Source organism: Haplochromis burtoni, unplaced genomic scaffold (genome assembly GCF_018398535.1).
Source record: "Haplochromis burtoni strain Fernald_Lab_line unplaced genomic scaffold, NCSU_Asbu1 Contig_287, whole genome shotgun sequence".
Taxonomy (NCBI): domain Eukaryota; kingdom Metazoa; phylum Chordata; class Actinopteri; order Cichliformes; family Cichlidae; genus Haplochromis; species Haplochromis burtoni.
This window is the reverse complement of record NW_024582648.1, coordinates 21,932-45,699: the sequence shown is the minus strand read 5'-3', so window position 1 is coordinate 45,699 and position 23,768 is coordinate 21,932. Positions and strand designations below refer to the sequence as shown.

The 23,768-nt window shown below is 39.4% G+C and overlaps 1 protein-coding gene across 1 annotated transcript; it reads right to left on the bottom strand.

Annotated features, from left to right (window-relative positions):
* Nucleotides 1–10,304: 10,304 nt before the first annotated feature.
* samhd1 (SAM domain and HD domain 1) lies at nucleotides 10,305–23,057 on the bottom strand. The gene is made up of 16 exons (XM_005940236.3): nucleotides 22,707–23,057; nucleotides 22,516–22,582; nucleotides 21,460–21,532; nucleotides 20,032–20,192; nucleotides 19,450–19,565; nucleotides 19,145–19,215; nucleotides 17,804–17,962; nucleotides 17,124–17,224; nucleotides 16,904–17,012; nucleotides 16,716–16,807; nucleotides 16,489–16,604; nucleotides 15,612–15,751; nucleotides 14,316–14,411; nucleotides 14,025–14,129; nucleotides 13,743–13,880; nucleotides 10,305–11,350 (listed from the first exon to the last, which is right to left on the bottom strand). Exons 1-16 carry the CDS (start codon nucleotides 22,885–22,887, stop codon nucleotides 11,207–11,209), a joined length of 1,869 nt encoding a protein of 622 aa, XP_005940298.1. The 5' UTR covers nucleotides 22,888–23,057; the 3' UTR covers nucleotides 10,305–11,206.
* Between the last annotated feature and the right edge of the window lie 711 nt (nucleotides 23,058–23,768).

Genomic DNA, 23,768 nt, shown 5'->3' with positions numbered 1-23,768 from the left:
GGTATTCGCCCCCAGGGTGCTGCTGGTAGTGCTGAGAAGTGCAAGGTGCACTTTTGTCTTCTTGTCAGGGCCTGTGTGGGCCCGGCGTGGAGTGGGTGGGCACCAGCCAAAGGACCAGGACAGTTCTATTGTCCATGCACATTCCAGTCAATGAAGGATATGGTGGGGAGCGAAGGAAGGAGGGGCTCTGGGCAGGGAGGACAAGATGGGTGGGGAACAGCCTTTGAGTGAGGATCTGGGGTTTGTGTGTGTTACTGCAGATTGCCTCCCCTCTTCTCCTCCTCCTCCTCTTCGTTTTGTCCCGTCCTGTCCTGTCCCTTGAGGAGCCGCAGGGCAGGCACATGCACCTGCCTGAAATCCACACCCCAGGGCCAGACGCCTATCTCCCCATCTCCAAGGTTTTACAGAAATGCCGCATGTGCCACACACACTGGTGTCCACTTACACTCTTTTAAATGGAAAGCACAGAGGGACATGTAGCAACGGTGCACCTTAAGGGTCCAAAATCTGGAATTGAAGTCTGTTTACAGCTTTTAAGGATGACAATAGTGTATGTAAAAAGAAGCTGTATAACACATTTAATGGCTCCAGGGGAAGCTGAGTGAAATCCAATAAATTGCTTCAACTTTGTAACTTGAGTCAGCGTACGTTTCAGCTTAAGATGACAAGTCTGCAAAAGCAAAAAAAATCACAAGGGCTTGAGGCTACATTAGCTCTCAGACGAACTCAGAGGAGAATAAATCAGCCTCTGCTGTGATGATATTCTTAGTTAGTTAAACATTTTGGATGTAGGGAGTTAACCTCCTCATTTCACTGGTTTGCCATCTTCCTAAGTTCATCAACAGAGTCAACACTGATTTTCTGAGCCACATTACATAGGGGAACTTAAGCCACAGTATATTTGAAAAAATTATCTATCACATCCAGACAAACTTTCTATAAGCTGTCTCTCTCTCTCTTTGTCATGCACATTTTTCACGGTAACCAAATATCCACGCAAAGCTTTGTGTAACATATCTACTGCTTTCTATGGCGCACCAGGTTTGTCATCAATCCCAGATGGCATCAGCGGGTAGATGGTCTAATGGTGCATGTCAGAACACATGGTCTGGCTGATGTGAGTCGTCTGCATGCGAGTCAGCGTGTATTTGTGTGTAACTAGACCCGCCTGTGCAAGGGGGGACAGGTGTGTCACCACCTGACCACACCCCCGGGCCACACAGCACCTCCTGTCCCTAACACCTGTCCCCTTCGTCGGGGCAAAGACCTCCTTTTTGCCTGTGTTACACACGCACGCACACACACTGGCTGTGGCTTGTCTATGAGGAAGGCAGGTTGCTGGGCTGTGACGGAGTGAGAGGAATCAGATCAGACGGTCTGGTGTCCAGTTTGACCTGGGCGCTGAAGCAGCTGTCCCACTGAAACAAGAACTCCACCGACACATCGACCTCAAGCTCCCTTTCTGCCCTACAACATGTTACATGTTGTCATGTCTACCCACATGGTGACATTACTGCAACCTATTCCTTAAGATGCTTCAGCCCCTGTGAACAATAGAGAAGGGAAAAGGAATGATAACACTGTTAAGTTCATATAAACTGTAAATAATCGTCAGCATCAAAAGAGAAAAGACAGGCAATTTAATGATTACCCAGATTGTTAATTGATATTACAGCTTCAATACAAGTGCATATTATTATATTTTTAAAGGATAATTAGAGTTTACCCTGAGAGCTAACATTTGGTTTGATGCCAGATAAATGAGATAATGTTTCTAATATTTGTTATTTTTCGAACGAATGTGTTGTTTGGCCTAGTTTGAAGTTGGTGAAATAAATGTTTTAATAATTGATAAACTGAAAAAGGGTGCAGGTTGATATTTTCTTCTGTTATTTTTGTGTGTGTTTGTGTGTGTGAGAGAAAGAGTCAGCAAGAGAAAGGCAGGGACAGGTCAAAGCAGCCTGAAGGCCATTGTAAATTCCTCGTTGGCTCAACCAAAGACATTCTTCTGTGGTGTTTTTCTTTCTAATCTCTATGCTCAGATTACCAGCTAGAGGGGCCAAACAGATGACAGGAGCACAGGGTGGCATGCATGCACGCACATGTGCCCGAACACACACATACAGCACATCATCTGACACGCACCGTCGGTTTATCGATTGAACACGCCACATTGCCGGATGCCGCAGCACTTTAATGGAAGATTTGCACCTGATACGTTGCACTGAATGAGGCAGAACTTTTGGTAGCACAAAGAAAAAAAACCCCACGCTGAAATCATTACCCGAGAGCTTGTTTTTTTGAAACCCAAAGAAAACAACACCCCTGTGGAGAATGCTGAAAGGATTCACACATGACAGCCTCCCAGTGCCACCCAAACACACACAAAATGCAGCATTTGAAACTAGAGGCTCCACACAAAGCCTTTCCAGATGTGACCAAGTCAGTTTTCACTGCAATGACGGCTCTTTAACATCCACCGTTAGATTTAACACAGTTATTTAATCAGTGAAACAAATACTAGGTGCAGTTATTTTTCTCAACTGTAGAAGAAAATCAGCGCAGTAAGCATAAGTGTCAATTAGGTTGTAGAGTTACAGTAAACATATTTATTTCAAACGGTTTCTACAAACTTAAATGACACATTATCTCATCTGAATCGCCATATTGCAAAAATTAACTTATAACTTATAGTTGAATGTGCAGTTACATTCAGGTATTATTATAGAAACTGAAACTTTTCATTATATGCAAAAAGTTGTTGTATTTAGCCCTCAGTAGTGTGAGTTCGTGTTTCATTTAATGATTGACTTTGGGTGACTTGTGGTTGGACAATTTGATTTTATTTGTAAAGCTTTATTTCAGTGTACAATATGTAATTTGCTCCGCTGTGAGTCCATGCAGCACAATAAACACGTCCTGGTACTACATTATTTAGCTCCCACATACTGGTTAGCTGCAGTCTTCAGGCTGCAGAACTCATTGGTTTTAAACATTAGTACTGCCGAAGCATCCTTAAGGAAATCATTCTTAAAATAAAAGTACAAAACAGATAGCACTGTCAATAATTTATTTCATGTATTCACGATTGGTCATCAAGTATAAATACATACCTTCTTTTTCCATCACAATCATTTCCTGAAGAGTGGCCATATTAATATAGAGACATTGATATTGTCACACTAATTCTTCTAACATCTAATTTAACTGTGCTATTTACTTACAGCAACAACGTCAGCTTCCACCTGATTTCGCTGGTCTGTTCAAGCCAGCGTGAAGGAAAACAATGAGAACATTTGCAAGGGAAAAAACAAAACAATGCAAAATGGTTGTGTTTGCAGGAAATGTCTAATTTATAATCAAATAAGAGGTCACTGAAATAAACGTCCATGGTCATCCAATAAACAATGTGCGTAGCACAGTCAACGAGAGTCAACGGGGTAGATAATGTGCTCACCTTGGTCTTTATTGTCATCTTGTGTGACAATAAAGATGTTTTCGTTTTCTAAGCTGAGAACCAGAGGTGTGCAATTTAATTTAAATGTGTGTCACACGTCACTTGATGATAATAGAAAATGAAAACAAAAACAACCTTAATCATTTTTCTTCCCATTTAATTTTTCTTTATTCTTTTGTTGTTCATTCGGTTCAGGCCAAAGCTTTGATATCAGGTTCAGACTGCAGAAAACTCTGCAGATAGATGTATTGTCAGTGAAAATTAGACACATTTAGACTAAACCTTCTGTCAAAGTTCACTTGTATTTTGCTGTCTGAGCTGAATCTTTTGTCTTGTCAAAGTCTTTACCTTTCCTGACCTCTTTCTCTAACACATCCACGGGTTACACTTGCAGGTACGAAAACCAGCTGCTGATCTCCAGACACTCTAATGAACAGGTGTGTACATCATACACATATGTTACACAAAAAAAAGTTATCGTGCATCTCTTGTACTCTTCTTGGACCTTCTTTGTTTGGTGAGGGCTGCTGATCATTTATTTATGTGGTGTTATCTTATTCTTCTTTAACAGATCTCCTCACACACGCTCCTGATAAAAACCCCAATACAGTATATAGTTTTCAGCAGACAGTAGTGTTCATCAGTTGGGCTTTGCACCTAGGGTCAACTTTCATTCGTCAAGCATAACCACAGATCCCAAACAGCTGGGTAAATCTTGATCCCCTGTTGTGGGACAACAGACAGAAGCCAGAGGGCTTTCTGTGGGCCCCATAAGGTGCTCCACCTGAGAGACCCCCCCCACAATCAAATCACTGAAGGTCTCTGCTGCCACTTTGGTTTCTCCTGCAGTAAGAGCGCACAGTGCTGAGCTCTGAGCAGATGGCACAGGTGTAATGTAACAGGTTGCGTTCTGTTTTGTTCTTATCCATGTAACCTTTCTTACTTATTGGGGGTTTCCCATTTGCGCTCTCACAAACATGTTGCCCCATCCCTCCCCCTTTTTGGCATGACCTGCTAAAAGACACACAACTCATCAGCCCAGAAGTAACACCTGATATAAAATGTGGGAATTAGGTAGGAGGACAGGGGGGGAGGAGGCAGAGGAGATAAAACATACTAGTTAAGTAATTACCCACAGACTCCCACTGTTTTTGGCATAGCTTTGCTTGGCTGAAGCTGCTTGGATAAAACAGCATGATTCTTCACACTTCAACAGGTGTGGAGAGAAGAAAGAAGGAAAGAGAACGAACGATGAAAAGAAAGGAGAGAAAAAAAAGAAAAGGGGAACATGAGCACCTGTTTTGGACTCCCGTGCCTTCCCTCTGCAGGCTGGGGCTCGCTCTGCCCCGCCCTTAACAACACATTTACGTCTCAGTGCCTGCTCAGCAATGTGAAGTAATGCCGGGGTCAATTTTCAAGGGGTTAGAGGAAAACACAAATGGGAAAATAGTCAAGTAAGACCGGCAATTATGGTCAGTAATCACCAATGTTGAGGCAGTACACAAAACAGCAGACTTCATTCTGTTGAGCAGCCTAATGGTGAGGCAACGTGAACAGGGGAGAAGACAAACGGTAAACTGCAGGTTTGTTTTATTTCAGCTTGAAAACCAAACAGGTGCATTTTGTGGCTCTGAAAAAGGTTCAACCATCTGCAGGTGAAAAAAGAGTGATCTGTGCACACACTGCAGGTGTGATAACACTGCCATACTTACCATTGTGCTCTCATCAGGAAATGATTTCACTTTCTATATGACTGGTTTGGAACATGTTTGTGTCAAAAGATATGAGAAAAAGCCTTTTACTTTAAACTGGCAGCGCAAAAGAGAAAAAAATGATTTGAGTTTTTCATACTTTTTATTTCTAATGCTTGTTAACCATGCATACTCCATGTGTTCAAGCCCAATGATGGCCAAAATGCTGATGAAAAACAAATTAGAAGATGGTGATTATTGATTGCAGTGACACATGCAGCAGCTTACAGACAACAAATACAACTAAATGGGCGATACGAGAATGCGATACGAGAATGCGATACTTCGGACGGCGCCGCCACGCGGAGCAGGTGCTACTTTAGCTGTTTGGAAATGATTCTAACATCCTGCTTCACACCCAAACATATGCAACCTGGTCATGTGATCTAACCACTGCAAACTATGGAGGGTCTTTGCAGCTCAAATCTAACAACACAGACACCCACAGCTACACACAATAACAGCATAGTTTAGGAGCTCACTGAGGCTCATTAACCTCCTGGCGGGGGGTGTGGGGGTCAGGGGCATCAAAGTGGCAGGATCACCGCAGACTCACCCAGCAATCCTACCATGGGGGTCTGGAGCCGCAGCGTCTCATCCCCTAATGAGAGGCCATGACATGCACACATCCTCGCACAGTTTGACCCCTCACGACCAGCTGGAAAAGAGAGTCTGACATGCCTGTTCCTACTGCCCTCTCCTCACCCTCCTTCCTCCACTTGCCTCTTCCATTCCTCTGCCAAAAATCCACACATTCCAGACCCAGTGCAGCAGTTCGCCGTCACCAGTGGGCCAGTTACATCTCACCTCCCTAACATACCTCAATCCAATGGATATCTATCAAACAGGAAGGATTACTTTAACTGGAGTTTTGTTTGCCAAAACTTTGTAAATAAAGTGACTGTTTCATGTGAAGTTGTCAAAAAGTAAAGAAAAATCTTTACATCTTCATAAGAAAAATTTACTTCTGATTATGTTTTGCATAGTCCTCAGAAATGTCCAGAAATTAAAAGTAATTATTTAGTTATCATTTAATCAAAGAATTGCCAAAACCTTAAAAAATAATCTAAATCTACCACGAGATGATTTAAAAAAAAAAAAAGTGCTTAAAAATTAACTTAAATTACTTGTTATTAAAAAAAGCTACAGATTATATTTAATGTCTGTACAGTGTTGCTGTTTGTGGGCTAGCCTTTTCACCAATTTAAACTTAAACTGGGCTGAAATTAGTCAAAATCAAAGAGAAGCTGGAGGTTATAGATCCACCTTGCAGATGAGCCTCAGAAAAGTTTGCTTTGAGAGATCAGTAAAGTCTGCCGTGACTCTAAACGGCTATTACAATGTGTGGATTGAATGTCTTCTCTTACATTTAAAAAAAATCTGTTTCGGGATTCAACCTCAGCTAAAAAAAACAACAAAAAACAACAACATTTTTTTCCTTGAGAGGCATCATCAATGAGAAAAGACAAAAACAAAAGAGCAGAACAAAAACAAAATCACACCAATTTATCAATCAGCACAACAACTGATAGTAAACACACTCGGAGGCATGGGCGGGGGGGGAACAGGAGGAGGGTGAGTAAGGCAAGAGAAAGGAAAGGGAGGGGAGGAGGGCTTTGGAATAGCTTTAAGTCAGAAAGGCAAGTGCAGCAGCAGCAGCAGCAGGGTGAGGGAAGGGTATAGGGTCAAGGGAAGAGGCACCTTGCAACAGCTGGTCTCAATTATACATGGAGTGACTGCTGAGTGTACAGGAGCATGTGTGTGTATGTGTGTGCATGTGTGTAAAGCTGAGGCATCACAGGGGGAGGGCTGAGACCAGTGGCGCCAGGAGGGGTGCAACAGGTCAGAGAGGATGAAGATTATAAAAATACTAGCAGGCAGTTGGCCTTGGTCCTGCCGGTGCACAGTGTGAGTGTGTGTGGCAGATACTCTTTGCCTGCCGCAGTGCCACAGGATGTGGAAGAGTGCCCATGGTGCATCAGGGCGGGTGTTTCTGCATACATCCTGTGAGATAACCTTCCTGGTTGAGTAACAGGGGCTCATCCCATGTTGTTGTTTTTTAATCAATTACTGTTGCACCAGTTGTTCAGGTAGTTAAAAAAAGAAAAAGATTACAAAAGAGATGTTTTAGTCAATCGCAGTCAGGCCCCAGACTGACTATGACTGAAATGATATTTAGTGAATCAGTAAAGTTTTGAATTCAAATCAATCGTTTACTTTTTTCTGGCACAAAGAACAAAAGTGCTTCTTTCCTACATGAAATACAAATATTTAGAGACATTTAGTCCCCATATTTCTAAAATGTGAAAAACAAACAAACACAGAGTTTTGGTGAGTGTTGTGTATTTTGTATCAAATGCTTATTGTTTATATTGAAAGCAGCATTTCCTGATCAGCAGCCAAAGATGAGTGTATGATTCCCTCTTGTGTTCAACACAGTTTAATACAAGTGGATGCAGTGAGGATTGAACTGAAAGGTTGTGCAAAGACAAATGGGAGAAACTGTCTGAAATTAGGTTTGCTAAGCTTATAAATATGTTATATTTTTGCTTTTTACTTTTAATAAATTTGAAAGAATTTTTTTTCCTCAGTTATTGTCAGACAACTTATTTCATAAACCCTTTTCAGAACTCTTTAATAAATCCAAGTCTTTCTCCATGCTTAACATCTTATTTAGCAGCTGATATTAGTAGCTGTTATTTCATGATGAGGACTGGGCTTCCTGGTTAAAATCTTACAAAAATATTTATTTACCTAAACCAGTTTAATTCTAATAAAAATCCACTACAAAGTCATTTACCAAACCCCAGTGACAATAGATTAAACAATAGACTCCACAGTGTATTATTAATACTTTCCTTCCTGCTATAACTTAAGGCAAAGAGGTATATCTGTACAGATCGATCTGAAGATTACGCTGACTGAAACCTAAACTAATCCTGACTCATAAGGTAGATTTATCAGTTTACATACATCCATTATTGCAGCGGTCCCCAACCCCCGGGCCTCGGACCGGTACCGGTCCGTGAGTCGTTTGGTACCGGGCCGCGAGAGTTGAGGCTCAGGTGTGAAATGTATGGTTTTCAGGGTTTTTATGGTTTTCAGCGTTATTTTGTTATCGTTTTTATCGTTAACTCGGTTTTCCTGGGTCTTTTCAGTGTGTTATGAATAAATCTTCTTTTTTTCGGTACCGGTACTAGTTTTATTTTGTTGTATTTATCCGCGACACCTTAAAGGCCGGTCCGTGAAAATATTGTCGGGCATAAACCGGTCCGTGGGCACGTGTTGGGGACCTGTATCCATAGCAAACAAAAATTATTTAAGAAACAAAACAACTGATCAAATTCCAAAATTATCATATGAAGAACAAAATGTCAATCTAAAGAGATAAAAAAGAAAGACAGAAGATTTTGAACTTCATATTTGACAGCACACAAAGAAAGACTTTTCATGATTGATTCATTCTTTTGCAGATATATTTTTCCTCAATAATAAATCAGTCACTTTGTTTTAGAATATAATGAATACCTCAATTCATTCACGTCTCTATTTCGATTACTCTCAACAGCAGATGGGTCCATAAACAACCCACCAGATGGCGCTATAATACGTCTCTTCTTTTTAAAGAGAATCTTTCACAGAAACTAATGACACGTCAAAACAACTACTTTAATCTGGCACCGCAAAAATATTAATAAGCAGGGAAATAATTTTCAGATTCATTATTTTAAAAAGAATTCTTATTAAAACAGCTGAAACATGGCTACTATAAATACAACAATAAACCTGGAACATTCCTTGTTACATCAGTGAAAAACTTTTGTTACATCAAAAAACTTTTGGATAACTCAGACGATGAACCATTCTTAAATTTGGGTCAAAACAGTCAATCCCACCTGCTTAAAGGCGGATAATCTTAGATTATCATGTGATTTATAGAAGACGGGTTCATCTTGAAGCCGCAAATATCACAACCCATGATGTGTTGCCGACTCTGAGGCCACCACAAAGACCATATGACTGCAATATTATTGGCTGTGTAATCAAAACAGTCAGTGACCCGTTACTGAATGCACGAGTCAAGCACTTTTCTTCTTATATTTTTACTATTATTCTTCAGAGAACCATGGACGGGATATGATCTGCTATCAGAAAGAAATAAAACGACTCAGTGGATTAAAAAAACCTAAAACAACCCACACTATAACATTAAATGTACATTTTTGACAAGACTGAGATAAACTTTGCAAAAAATGCATTTAAAACGTTTGTAAATACATTTTAGAACTATGTGCCAATAATTTTCAAGAATCATGTTTAAATTTGTTGGGTGTATATAACATTTATTTTGAGAAAGTCCACTTTTTCACTATTCAGCAAAGTATTAAGTTGGTGTATCTATCCATCTATTGATACAGCTGTCTTACCATGTTTGTTTTATTCAGAACAAAATCTGTTTAGCGACACTGAAAAACTGCAGACCTTGCTGTGCTTGCAATGAAATATCTGAAAAACTATAATTCTTTAAATGAATGAAAAATTCTGTCATATTTGGTCTATTGTATAATTTAAAAAACAAAAATATAAACAAAAAAGCAGGTGTGTACTGATCTTGGGAGTACTGATGATGTCTAAAGTGTTTGTAGCGTGCTCCTCACAAAGGTGTTCTACATGTATAAAGTTCCTCCTTAAGTTACCATGCTTACACTGCTTTAGACTTAGTTTGTGCAAAATGTTATCCAAAGTACTAAATTTATGTTTAAAAGACATTTTTTTAAATTATTGTGAGATAGGCAGATATGACAGCAAACAAAACCTAGTTTAGTTATGGGAACATTAGACTTCCTTAAACATTTATTCTGCTTTTATTGGTAAACTTGTTATTAACTTGTTACTCTTGGCTAAAAATGTTTTGCAGTTTGGGCTAAGTTTTTATTTTTTTTATTTTTATTTTTTTAAAACATCTGATATTTTCATATGTATTGCAAAACAATTTTTGCCACATCCACAACTCAGAGCTCAATTCAATACAATAAAGCTTCTATGTGTACGGAAATATAATTATTATTTCTTTAATTTTAGTCAATAAACAGACGGGTGTGGATAGAGAGAGAAGTTGAACCCAGGTGCTGCACTCCAGCCATCTGACATGTGATTTGCATGCTCATACACTGAGCTGGATCCATCACACCACAAAATTGCCATTTTCTTATTAAACTCCTTGCCTTGCCATGACTGGGAGCATGCTGCCCTCTAGTGTTCAATAAAAATTTCATACCGAAGGACATGGTTGCAGGAAAGTATTTATTTTGACAGGATTATCTCCATCATTTTGATTGTTTTAAATCGCATGTTTTAAAAATACATGTATTTTTAAACACAGCAAAAATCTGATGATGCCCCATATCGTGGCAAAAGAAGAATCATTTTAAAAGGCGTCCCAAACACATTACCAATAAAATGTCGCACTGAACTTTGAGGTGAAGATGACAGTGAGCAATCCGAGATACAATAAGGAGAATAAATAAAACACCACAAAACAAAAATCAAACCAACTCTCCAAACCACCCCAAGAGTAAAAGCAAATGCTCACTTTAAATATCGTCACAGATTCATATGTAACATTTTGTGCGTGAAAGCCTGAGTTCTGAAAACAGCCTCAAACTTTAGCTGAAGCTGAATAAAATACCTAAATCCCAGCTATAAGATATACTGCCCTGAAATGTAGTCTGTGTAACATTTGAACTGACCTGATTCATCATTTGGTATCTAATGACATGATAAGACCTTTCCCCCCCAGAGAAGTCTAAATTAAAACCATATTCACAAACAAACAAAAAACCCTGAGAAGTTCTGAAAGACATCTATGCTTCTTCTCTTTTTGAATATTTGAAACCTTTTTGATATAAAACAACTTGCTGTGTTCATCAGCACACTCCTCACAGAAAAATATAGCACACCGTTTCATCTGATCTTTCTCCATATGTAAAATCTCTCACTAGAAAAGCTTCGTTTTGGCCGTCTTTTTTCCATTTAAATTGACACCGTTTGCTTCTGTGGATGCGCCCTCTTCACTATCCTCGTTGATGTTCGACCAGCTGGGTTTCAGAGGAGTCAGCTCTGGGGCTATTATGTCTCCATCCTGCGTGAGAACAGAAACAAAAGATACTGATGTTGAGACGAGCGGTGGAAATAAACAAGTGATTGCAGGAATTGAAGGATCTGGAAGACAATTCTTCCTTTCTAGGACATTGACTTACAGTCTTTAAGCAAAAGACAGGAGCAGCAAGCAACTTATGCCTTTTTAAATTATTCATTCATTCATTCATTCATTTATTTGTTCATTTCCAGGCACAACAAATACCTATATTGAACATAAAATGCACAAAACAAAAAACAAAAATTGCCTGAAAAAGGAGTGGGACGAAGAAAACTTATTAAATCCCACCCCTATACTCACTCATCAACAAAAAAACAAAAAACAAAACAAAACAATATGCTTCCCGCAGCTACGCCCATTATTGCATACAGTCCCATCAACAGCCCCGGGCGCATACAAGCATCTAAACTGCAGCTCGCAAGCAAAAATGCAAAAATGCTAAAGTAACAAGGCCTCAGAGCATGTTCTATATGATTAGTACTGATACTAGATGTAAATTAAAACTAAAATATCTCGATCTGTCACTTCCTTTAATGCACAGAGAAAATGTCTCTCTGCTGTTAGTCGGTGGAAGTGCTGTCAAACAGTTGCTTTCTCTTCAGCAACAAAAGATTAGTGTTTACCCTCTGCCCTTTCTAATATGGAGAGATGCCATTACACTACGGTACTGCAAATTATAAGTGTATAAATAGATACATGGAAAAATATTGCCTGGTTGTTCAGGGTCTGAGCCAGCTGTGAGCACCTTTTATTTACTTCAGCCTGCTGTTTAGAAAACAGCTGATTACTAAATCATCTAGCAGTCACAGAGCAGTTTTATAGAGCCTCTATAGTGCAGTTTCTGGCCATGTGGCAAGTGTAAACTCAGTATTTACATTTCTCCTCGATTTTTTTTGTCTGTATATTTGCCTTTTTAGCTGCTAAATCCCAAGCTCTTCATCATTTCGTCGCCAGGTTTAGCCTTATTTATATGTTCGTTACTTCTTCTGTACAAACTGCACCACAAATTCCCAACCATATAGCTCACAGATGGCATCTCAGCTATTTGTGCTCTTTGTTTTCCCTCCACAAGGTTTCAGGTTGTCTTTATCACCATTTTGAGTATACTGAATAACAAAATTAGGGAGTTTGTTTTAGAATATATTGGTTTTTGGAAAATATTCAGGATGCAAATTGAGGTTTTGGTCCTTTCAAAGCATGGAGACTTTTTTTGTTTTTTTACAGGAATCACAAGCTCAAATATGTGACAAAACATTTCTAAGTCACATGACCAACCCTGGAAATAATAATCCTTCATGAAAAGGGCTTTTGTTTGCTATTGGTACAGTGTATGAGGAGCTGCCAGCTGCAGTGGAAAGAACGATATGCAAGTCACGAGAGGGAGTTCGACTGTTAAGTGATGCTACTTATTCTGGATTTAACAGCATATCGGTTTCAAATTCATACATAATACTTCGTAAACATGAATGCTAATGAGCTGTATGTTCATTATGTTAAAAAACAGAAGTGGCATTATATTTAACCTACAAGCAAACCACACAGTCTTTTAAAAGTTCTGTGTACAATTTTATTTTTTAATTGGCTCCTTTTGTCATGGAGGAGTAGAGAAGCAGCTCTCTGACTTCCATCCTGAGGCCACCACACTGGAAGCTTTCCAGTGTTTTATGGACACACTTTCTAGGTACAGCCAAGAAATTCTGTCCATAAGCGCGATGAACAGAATATGTGACAAAAAGAAGGTCTGACAGAGTTCTACGCCCTCAGTGAACAAGTCTTGTGCCCTTATGGGCCCGATATACACTCCCACAGGGCACACTGTGGGAGGATACACCAAGCCTTTTCCAAGTCCACAAAGAACATGCCTCTCCAAGTTTCCTGGAGAGGGTGCAGAGCTGGATCAGTGTCCCAAAGCCAGAAAACAAAAAGCACACTGTTGCAGCTAAACAGTTATGTGGGACGTATAAAGCTCTGTGAATGTAAACACTTGATACAAATGTTAAAAACATCTATTATAGCTTGACTGAATCAGCTAATAATCTAACATAACTTACCTGCACACTCTGCAGATATAACATGCTACTAATGGCCTCTTTTTAGAATTTAAAGCACCAGATAATTGCAGCCGAAACTTGGAGATAAATTGCATAACAACTGTTACACATGCCTTTATCCACACATAATAACATATGGATAAAAGCAATTAGCACTTAAGCCCATGCAATCCACATAGACTCTTGCATTACCGCTGCAAGGCTGGAAGGCGTGGCAGAGAGGTAACAACACAGACCTATTCATTATGTGACTCCATTCAATATTTTAACCACTGTCGCTGCATTCAACTGCAATTCTTTACAGTGCAGCAGATAAAAAGTACCTGAGGCTTTGAGAAGTTCCTGTCCATGCACCACTGAACAAAGTGCTTCTTGGCAGCCTCCAAAGTCTTATCATCTGTCTTCTTACAGTAGACCCTGATCAGCTGCTCAACAAAGTGCTCTGGAAGAAGTTTAGACACCTGACAAGAACAACAGCAGCCACAAATTACAGAGGCGGAGGGAAAGAGACACTCTTTTTTTAAAAGAAGAATAAATGAAAAACCAAAGGAAACGTGCTCATATATTCAAGAATTGAATTTTTCGAATCTTGCTTTACTTCTGACCTGATTCTTGCGTATCTGGATGGCTTTAGTCACGTCGTTCTTGCAATAGAAACGCACATTGTTGATGGGGTTCTTCTCCTTCATCCCATAATCCATGACAATAACCTAAAACAGACAAAGTATTACATCGAGAAGAGCCTAAAGCCCCAAAAGTACAGGCAACACCCTGACTCCAAATATAACTAAATCCAATGACAAGCAACAAAAGCATATCCATATTAAAAAGAATCTCCCGGTTTTAAGGCCATGAGCAAATTATATGATAAATATTTACATTAATTAAAAACTCACACTAACTACGAAGTCCTCTGGCTGTAGATTGACGTCCTGGGTGCCGCTCTGAGGGATGGATCGGGCCAGGTCAGCTTCCAAGCTCTTGATCGTCTCCTTGTAAACAGCAAGAAATTGCAGAGTTAACAGATATATCATTGTATCATATATTTTTTTTGTTACATATTATAAATAACTGAAATTCTATATATAGCATGTAAATAAAAAACCCCAAAAAACTAACAAACACAGAACCACAGATTGAGCAATTTCTCATATCAAATCCATTTGGCAAAACAGCAGAAACATAACAGGCAGATTTTTCCATTTCATTTTTTAATTAGCGAACTGCAAAATGTCAACATTTGGCTGAAACTTCAGTACTGATCATTTTCTTTTCTGTATGCGTCGGTGAACAGAGAATCTCTCTGTGTTTTGTTGTTTTGTTTTGTTTCTTGGTTGCACAAAACAAGCAACCGGGAAAGCTCGGACTGCAGCTCACGTTATCAGCTGTCAGATTACGTTCATTTCAGTATTAACTGAAACATTATGTCTTTACTTTCAGGACGCATAATGTCCCCTCATCACCACCACCATCATCATCATCTCAAAGTGCAAAGATAATTAGGAAGTTAAATTAAGAGGAGTTCATGCTTTCTCCTTGCATGCTGCAGTGATGAGACAGAAAGACGGCTGCTGTTAGTCTGCAAAGTAGGAAGGTTGTTACAAACTGCATACACGGTTGTTGTTTTAGTGTCTTCTTACATCATTTGTGCTGTTGCTTTGCAGAACATGCTCATTATCAATGGAAACAAGTGAAAAGATCACCTTCCTCCACATTTAAGCTCAGTCTGAACTTAAAATTGAGTCTTTTGGCTTTTTTAACCACAAGGAGTTTAATTAATTACTAACTTCAGCTCAACTTTTACTTCACTTGGATGCTGCCTCTTTTCATCCCTCTGCGTGTGTGTAGAGTAGATGCTGGAGCTCAATCACAAATAACACTGAAAGCAAGTGCGTCATTTTCAATATTTTTTTCTATTAGAAAATTTGTTTGTTGAGAGAAAACAAAGGTGGGAGAACCTCGTCGGGCCAATAAACGTGCTAAACCTGCTCCTATTTACTGGGGTTCTGATTTACTCAAACACCCCTGCCATCTTTTGCATTTTACTTTCAATTTTGAGGGCAATTTTTTAACCTTTCTGAGCTATTTTGTTATGTATTATTTTATTGAGCAAAGTTGTTTTAATTTTTTGTATGCTTTGTTGCTAATTCTTTTGCTTTTATAAGAAATCCTCTAAGACAAAAAAAAAATACCTGGGTGACATGTATGGAAGTTTCTGAGGTAGTTTGGCCCAGACACTTGTAGAGGCGCCGGCAGACGATGTTGTGCAGGATCTGTTTCGCCTCTGCAAGCTCGGGGGAGGAGGAGTTGAGTATTTGTTCAAACACATTATCTACCAGGCAAACAAAGAGGGTACAGGTAAATAAAGAACCAAAAATGTCAGTATTTAAAAAGATCCTTCAATAAAAATGTGGCTTTACGGTTCAATCTCTCATGCACACGATTATCACAGAAACACAAATTAGTCTTTTTCTACTCATCTGAGTTACTTGACACGCACAACACATACTGTATTTTAGTGCATAAGTGGTTGGAGTTTATTAGTTAGTTAATTAGTTGATTAGAAATTGTACCTTAACACCAATCATAACGTTTCTTTTTTTCTCCATATATTAAAAGCGAGGTTGTTCTTTAATCCAAACTGGTATTTCCACAAGTTCACCATTAATCACAGAGGCAGTTAACACAGTGCACAAACAGATCAAGGTTGTCTGAGAGAATAAAAATATTTACTGAGGGTTTGCCAAAACTCTGTAGTCACTAAACCTGCAGGTGCACACCTAAAAGAAGCCAGCTAGTTCTGCAGATTATTAACAAGTAACGACAAGCACAAGTAATAAAAACTGATCATGTTTAATTTAGCAGAATTTTCTTGGGTTATCAATATCGATAAAGATCTTTACTATACTGTCACTTGAAACACAAGCTTGAAAATTACAGGTTTTGACTGAAAAAGAAATTAAATTTTCTTTTATACAGATAGTTTTTGATGGGATGAAGTCTTGACCTCGCCTCGTCTTTTGTCCTGATGCACTACAAATATAAGCTAACAACACTCTTCATACACACCTGTCAGCTTGGTGTAGGCCACCATGTCATCAATGGCTGTGGAGAGTGTGAACATCTTGCCTTCTTTACCTTCAAACTGAAGGTGTGGGTCTGCTTTTAAAAAAGCCTCTGTGATCCTGGAGAAACATGTCCAACAGATTTTTACATGTGAGGACATTTTGCTGTGTACAGTTAGAGAATATAAAGCATGAAGCAAAGCAAAACTATCGGAGGGATCAGCTACTCACATAGTCTCTATGATGTTGCACACTTTGTGCTGGTAGGCTCTTCTGTGAAGACAGTTCCTGGTGTGGAACATGTCATATAGATTTCCCACTTCCTGTTGAAGGGAGCGGATGTATTTTAGTGACCAAATATCTTTTAAAACTCAAACTGCTGCTTAAAGTAAGCAAACAGATGCAACAAAATCTAGCACCTTGTCTCGAGTGCAGATGTGCTTCTGCCCGTCCACCTCACACACCCTGGCAAAGTTTAGGAAGCGGCTATAATCAAAGTTGTTATTGATGCCCAGGTGGTAACAGTCCCTGAGTTAAGATGGAGAAAGAGAAACATAAGGGAGATAGGTAATTAAATCTAATAGAAAATATACAAACTAAGAAATCATTTTAAAACAACACTAACTCAATAAGCCCCACCTTGCAAAATAGTCCCACTTATCTACGTCAATGCCATTCCTTTTGTTGGCCACGATTTCGTAGAGGAAGGACTTGTCTTTTTGACGGCCTTTATACGGCCACTGTGGAGATGATTGATAATATCAGAAGTGTGATTAAACAGGGCAGTTATTTGCCTCAATTTCCAGCTGCTGGGTTTTTATAGTGTCAAAAACAAATATACAAACAGACAAAAAACAAAAGCATGAACAACCAAGGAAAACATTAGGAAAAAAAACACACAGCTCTGAGACAGATAACCTGTATAAAAGTTGTTTAAGTTCACAATTAATGTGATGGCACCAAATCAGGTTAATGGTTAACCTAATAAACTTGCACTTTATGCTAAAGGAGACTTTCCAATTGTCTTTCAATAATTACATTTTCAAAGTAAATTCATCTAAAGAATCTAAGAAAAAAAAGTTAAGGTTAAATATAAAAAACTAAACTTCAACAAGGTTTTTTTGAACCTGAAGATTTTGGATTAGTCTAAACCTTCAGCCTACACTGTAGTCTGATGTGCCCAATATAGAGAAACTCTAACAGAAGTCTCAACATAAAGACACAGTTTCACCTGTGATGGTATAACAATGCATTGCAGACACACACACACCAGCGTGTAAATATACATATACAAATATACAGGAATAACTGATAGGTACCTTTTTGCCCTTAGCTGCTGTTGTGTCTAATGGTCCAGCAATCTGCTCCTTAATGAAGTCCAGGTCCTCAGGCAGCACCAGCCCGTGCTCCTCCATCACAGGCCTCAGCCCGTTGGCCTCCACCAGGTAGTCAAACATGGAGAGAGAGGCAGTCTCATGCTGGGAGATACACAGTAGATTGAACTATCAGTGACTTGAAAGTGCTGACTTCAGAATAAACATGACAGGAAACAACCGTGAAAGCTCGTCTTATCTCTCACGTTTGCCAGACAGCATGCCTGTGGTCATAACGTACACAATGACCGTGTGCTTAGTGGTTCTTATCAGCTCTCCTTATCAGTCTGAACACTACAATCGCTATCTTTGCCGTTAACTGAGAAAGTATCAAATCAAATAATGCTTTGTGCTTAGGTCTTGACCCGCAGTTGTTATAATTGCCAATAAAAAGCTTCTGTAAACAAAAATCGCCAGCAACTGCTGCAAATTGATCTTCACTGTAAGGTCGAGTGGAAATAATTTCAGAACTATGATTTGATTTTAAAAAACTGTTTCAACTATCGATAGAATGAAGGGAGTTGAGCAGGTAGGCATTTTAAAAGCCTACATCACCAATTAAATGTTAACATTAGCTGGATGTCTTTAGGTAGCAGTGAAATTATTTACACAATAGCACTCAAGCTTCATTATCCTCCAAAGTGAGATGACTTAGACAACTCGAGGCCTTTTCCATTAACTTCCCAAAACAGCCACAACAAAGATCGCCTGTTTTCCAGACAGTAGTCATCATCTGTCTGGAAAAAGTCAGATCCAGTGTGGTTTTATTTTTAAAAACATCTTGTTAAAGCAGTAACTTCCTAATTTTAAACAACTCAGAAACAGAAACATTATTTCCTTTAGAAATCATAACTAGCTTCAGGACTTCAGGTCAAGTATGATGGCTTTTGAAAAGAAAAAAAAAAAAAAGTATTTTTCCTTGCATGCTTAAATGCAAGATCGGGCAAGTAGGTTGTAGATGTGACTCATTGGTGCTGATTCTCATTTCTTTGTTTGCCAAATAGTTTTATTAAGCAGCTAAAACCTCAAGAAAACAACACATGTCAACAATGCAAGAGTAATTTCAGGGAAAATGAAACTGAGGACATAGAGAGGCTCCACGCTGCTACTGAGAAAAAGTGGAGCTACAAAAATATATAATTATATATTTTTATTTTGGGTTACTCAGAATAAAGTGGTGCTGAACTACTGCGACTCCCTCTGTGGCTGATACTGCCCTGTATGCGACCTTGTGTGTTCTCCTTAACTGCTGTTTTCATTTAACATTTGTGCTACAGAGTTCAGTACCTTCCAGGTTATACCAGGACGTGCTTTGGGGATGAACACACCATCGAACATGTGGGAAAATGGCCCATGTCCTAGGAAGGGAAAAGTACATAATGTGTTTGTGTTAACTTTGCTCCACTGCAGTCTGGTAAACAGATGATAAGAATAAAATAACACAGCTTCACTTTTATTTTAACTTGTGCTCAGACCCAGTAAGTAATCACGGTAAACGCAGCATTGGCTGAGCAAATCATCTTTAGTCCATTTTAATTTACGTCAGTATCATGTGACACGTTTTAATAAGTTTATTTTATAACACCACTTACCCAGGTCGTGGCACAGCCCAGCGATCTGCACGCACAAGATGTCTCTGCGAGAGATAAGGAGCTCCGGCTGCCTCTCGTTTAGAGCTTTTACAAGCCGTCCAGCCAAGTAACCCACACTGTGCCAGGACAAAACAAAACCGCTAATTTCAAATAAGATACACAGTGAATCTTGATTATGTGATAAATTTCACTTTTAGTTTAGCAATTTCAGGTGTTTCAAGCAATGAGTTTATCTGAAAAAAGGTTGGCAAGGTTTAAAAATGTGCGGCACATCTATGTTTCACAGTCATTGAAATGTTGACTTTGTGTGTTGTTATTCCACTTATTTTCTGCCATACCCATATTTGCCAGTGTAACAGAAAGCTGTTATTAGAGGCAGGCAGGGATGAATAGGTTGTTTGTCACTGTAAAATACACTTGGAGCTAATTTTTCTGTGTGACCTGTGATAAAACTCTAATACTATTATATTAGAGAGAAGGATATGCTCTTCGGTATGATTTTACAGCTTTATGTGTAGTTAACAGCAAAACAAGATCAGTTTAACACTTCTCAATAAACAGTCTGTTGAACTAAAAACATACCCAAGCGAATGTTCGAATCGGTTGTGGGACGCTCCGGGAAAGACAAAGTAGGTCCCTCCTAGCTGCTTGATGTTTCGCAATCTTTGGAACTGAGGTGTGTCGATGATTTTGATGAGAAGCGGGTGTAACGCCACATGCCCGTGGATAGGATCGTTAAACACCTGGAAGCACAAACAATAACAAACAGTATGAGTATACCACCACAAAAGACATTTATGTGGCCGTACATACAGTATATTCAACACAGCAGTGTGCAAATATGCTCAGTTTACACTTCAGTGGAAATGTTGGCAAACATTTCTTTGGCTACGTTCACACTGCAGGCGAAAGCGCATCAAATCTGACTTTTTTGACCCTATGCGACCCATATCCGATCATGGTATGACAGTGTGAACAGCACACATCCGATATTTTCAAATCCGATCTGGGTCACTTTTGTATGTGGTGCTGAATCCGATACATATCTGATGTTTTAGAAAGCGACTGCTGTTTGAACGGTCATGTCGCATTAAATCCGTCTTTTACGTCACTGACACAAGACAGACGCCAATTATCAGCGCTGGAGAAGACATTGTGAACGCTTCCTGGCCATCCAGTGTAGATGTTAGTGAAACTGTTGGGAAGACAACGTTGGAGAAATGTGAACATTTTGTATAATCTGCAGATTCTGACAGAAATCTGCAACTATCCTTTGAAGCACCGCTCCTCTCTAAAACAGCAATAAGGATCATTATTAGGTTATTTACATTATTATGTAAATAACAAAATAACTTTATAACTTAAAGCAAAATTGGGAAACGTAAAGTCTGAAATAAGTCTTTATATTAAGGGCCATCAGTCAAACAATACTGTTGGTCTGGGTGTAAACAGAGCGCGTTGTGTGTGACGTCTTCTTTTGTGCATGCGGGCCGCTTTGAGGGTTGTGAACGGTTCACACTAGAGCGCGTTTGCTGTCACATTTTATTTGTAGTGTGAACAAGCAGAGAAAAAACCTTATGATTACCAATGGATATATTTATATAGTCCAAATGTAGATGACTTCCAGAACCAAAAAGACTTTCTGAAACCCTGTTTTCAGCACACATCTTCAATTTTAATCTTTTATGGTATGACTGAAATACAGCAATTAATTCTTAACATTTCCTGCCTGAAAAAAATGGCAAAAGAGGTGTTATCAATATGGCTGCAGAGTGACAGGAATTTGGTTAATTTAAAAAGCTCTAAATTTTTCTTAGTAGAACTATCAGGTAGGTCCTTCTGCCAATGAGGACAGAGAATGTCTTTCATTCAGAGACTGTGGTGTTATGCCACATTTCCTAACAGCTTATCCAAATCAGGGTTGCAGTGCTCCACGTTTCCGTTTCCCAAATTGTGTGTTACTTATCTCCACAGCCTTGAAAGTGCACAAAACAGTGAAACAACTGTTACCTTGCTTGGCTCAGTTTCAATCTGCCACAGCTTCCTGAGGCTGTTTAGGATCCGCAGACGGTCACCCAGACAACTTGGAAGAATAAAATAGAAAAAGAAGAGGTAAAAATAAAAGTGAAAAAGTTGCAGGAATATCTGGTGAGATGCATAAAATGTCTTGCGTAATATTGATAAAATTAGAAATGTCCTGTGTCAGAGTGATGCTGAAAAACTAGTCCACCAGGTTGCTGTGAAAACAGAAGCAGAACGGGAGGCTAGGAATTCAATTTTTGAGTTCTCACCTGTGGAACCAGTTCCACTTTGGGTTCAGGAAACAGACATTCTTCTCAGTCTGAGGCTTGATAAAGCTCATAGTTCGGCCTGGATCAGGTGATCCTGAATCATACCTTAGTTATACCGCAGCAAATGGCTGCTCCTCCCTGAGCCTGGCTCTGGTGTTTTTTTTTATGGGTGCTGTACATACACACCAAATTGCCCTTCTTTGACACTACAGGTGTGCGCTGCTCTCTTTAATGGGTTAACCAGCTGTGACACAAACTGATTGCTGATGTTTCTATGCATTTGTTTTAGGTCCAATAACTTTGACTATATTGATAAATAGCCTGTAGTAAGAAGATTTACGAAGGGTTATATGAAAATATTGAAATTACCATTTTTGCAAGTTTTGTTATGACTGAATTACTGTAACTACTTTAAGTTCCACACGGTAATCCAACCCAGTACTTTTAAATATATTAATATTCGTGCTTTGTTTTATTTCTTGCAATTTATACAGTCCTGTCAGCCAGATCGCTTTTGAAAGAGACATTTTAAATCTCAATGGCATGAAAGATATGTAAAAGTCAGCTTGTACCCTGTGACAGGGATGCTCTCTCTGAGTCAAAATGTATGTATGTACGTATGTATGTGACAGCTTACAGTTCAGCGTGTCGTTTACAGTGGTTTAAATATTGGTAATCGTTTTCTGGCAAAGAAACCGGAAATTGCTTTTTGGCAGGACACCAGACTTCCCCCAGTCCACACGCCCAACCCAAGTTTTACAGAGGACGCACTTACTTTACGCCAATCTTCTCCAGGTCAGCATCCCTGAGATCCCGAAGCCCGACACCTGTGATTTTTTGCGCTGTACAACACAACAGTTTTGATGTTAGCTTAGATGTTACAATGAAAACAGAAGTCCGCAGATTAGCGCTAATAACAATTAGCTTCGAGCGCCTAATTTAAGATGGCAAAAGCAGAAAACCAACCCTTGAATGTGTCCACCCATTCTCCAAGACCTTCTCTTTGCAGGTACCGGCACATTTCCTCCACTCCCCACTGCATGTAGTCCGAATCCGACACCCGGACCACTGACACTTTCTTTTCCGGCGTTTTGAAGCTATCGTCTGGGCTTGAAATCGCTGCTAATGGTCGCTTTCGGTTCTCCATGGTGAGCTAACAAATTGGCACCTTTTCGCTTTAGATGCGCAAGTTAAGGCACGAGAAATTATAGCCGATAGCCGTTCTCCCGTCGACTACTGCAGCTGATCTGACAACTGTGCAGAGAAGACACGAGAGAAGTGAAAAATGCCGGGGTTTTGACTTTTCTCAGGGAGCCACAAAACATAGCGAAACACTAACAGCGCTTCCGGGGATTCCTTTCAAAATAAGACTGTTTTGTTCACATGGCTGACCGACCAAGACGTTATGACTCATTGTTTTCTTTTAAAGATAAATTATATTATGCTCAGCTATAGTGATTTTTTTTTAATTGCTCTTCATGTGAAAACAAAATTTGTGTGTCCAAATAATGTTTTCAGTATGCCATTTTAATGGGATATTGCAGCATAAAACCCATCTTAACGCCCTGCTTTTTGGGTGGCATAACCAAAAAGCAAAAGCAAAGATCCCCCCCAAAAATTATTATCATTCCACATTTCCATCCCCCATCTAATCTGGGCTATTTTTTTTTATTACTGACTGATCAGTAATGGCACTGCTAAATTGTTATTTGGGCTAAAAGTCTATGGTGTTCTCCACATGAGGCCCAGAAGTTATGAACTGGGTTTGGTATATGTGATGGCAAGTGCCATCTCTGCTATAACCAAATGTTAGAAGGTCTTGATGCATGCTCAATCATCCACGTAAGTAAATCTCCAAAAGTTGATTCTGTTCATCTGGACGTAGCGTTTCATCACTCATCCAAGTGACTTCTTCAGCTGACTGCAGGTTTCCCCAATCTTATAAACAGTACATTTGCATAATGACTGAAACCAGCCCACTGAAGGAACAATGGGCTGGGAGGTCAGTTCCTTAATCTTAATTATGCA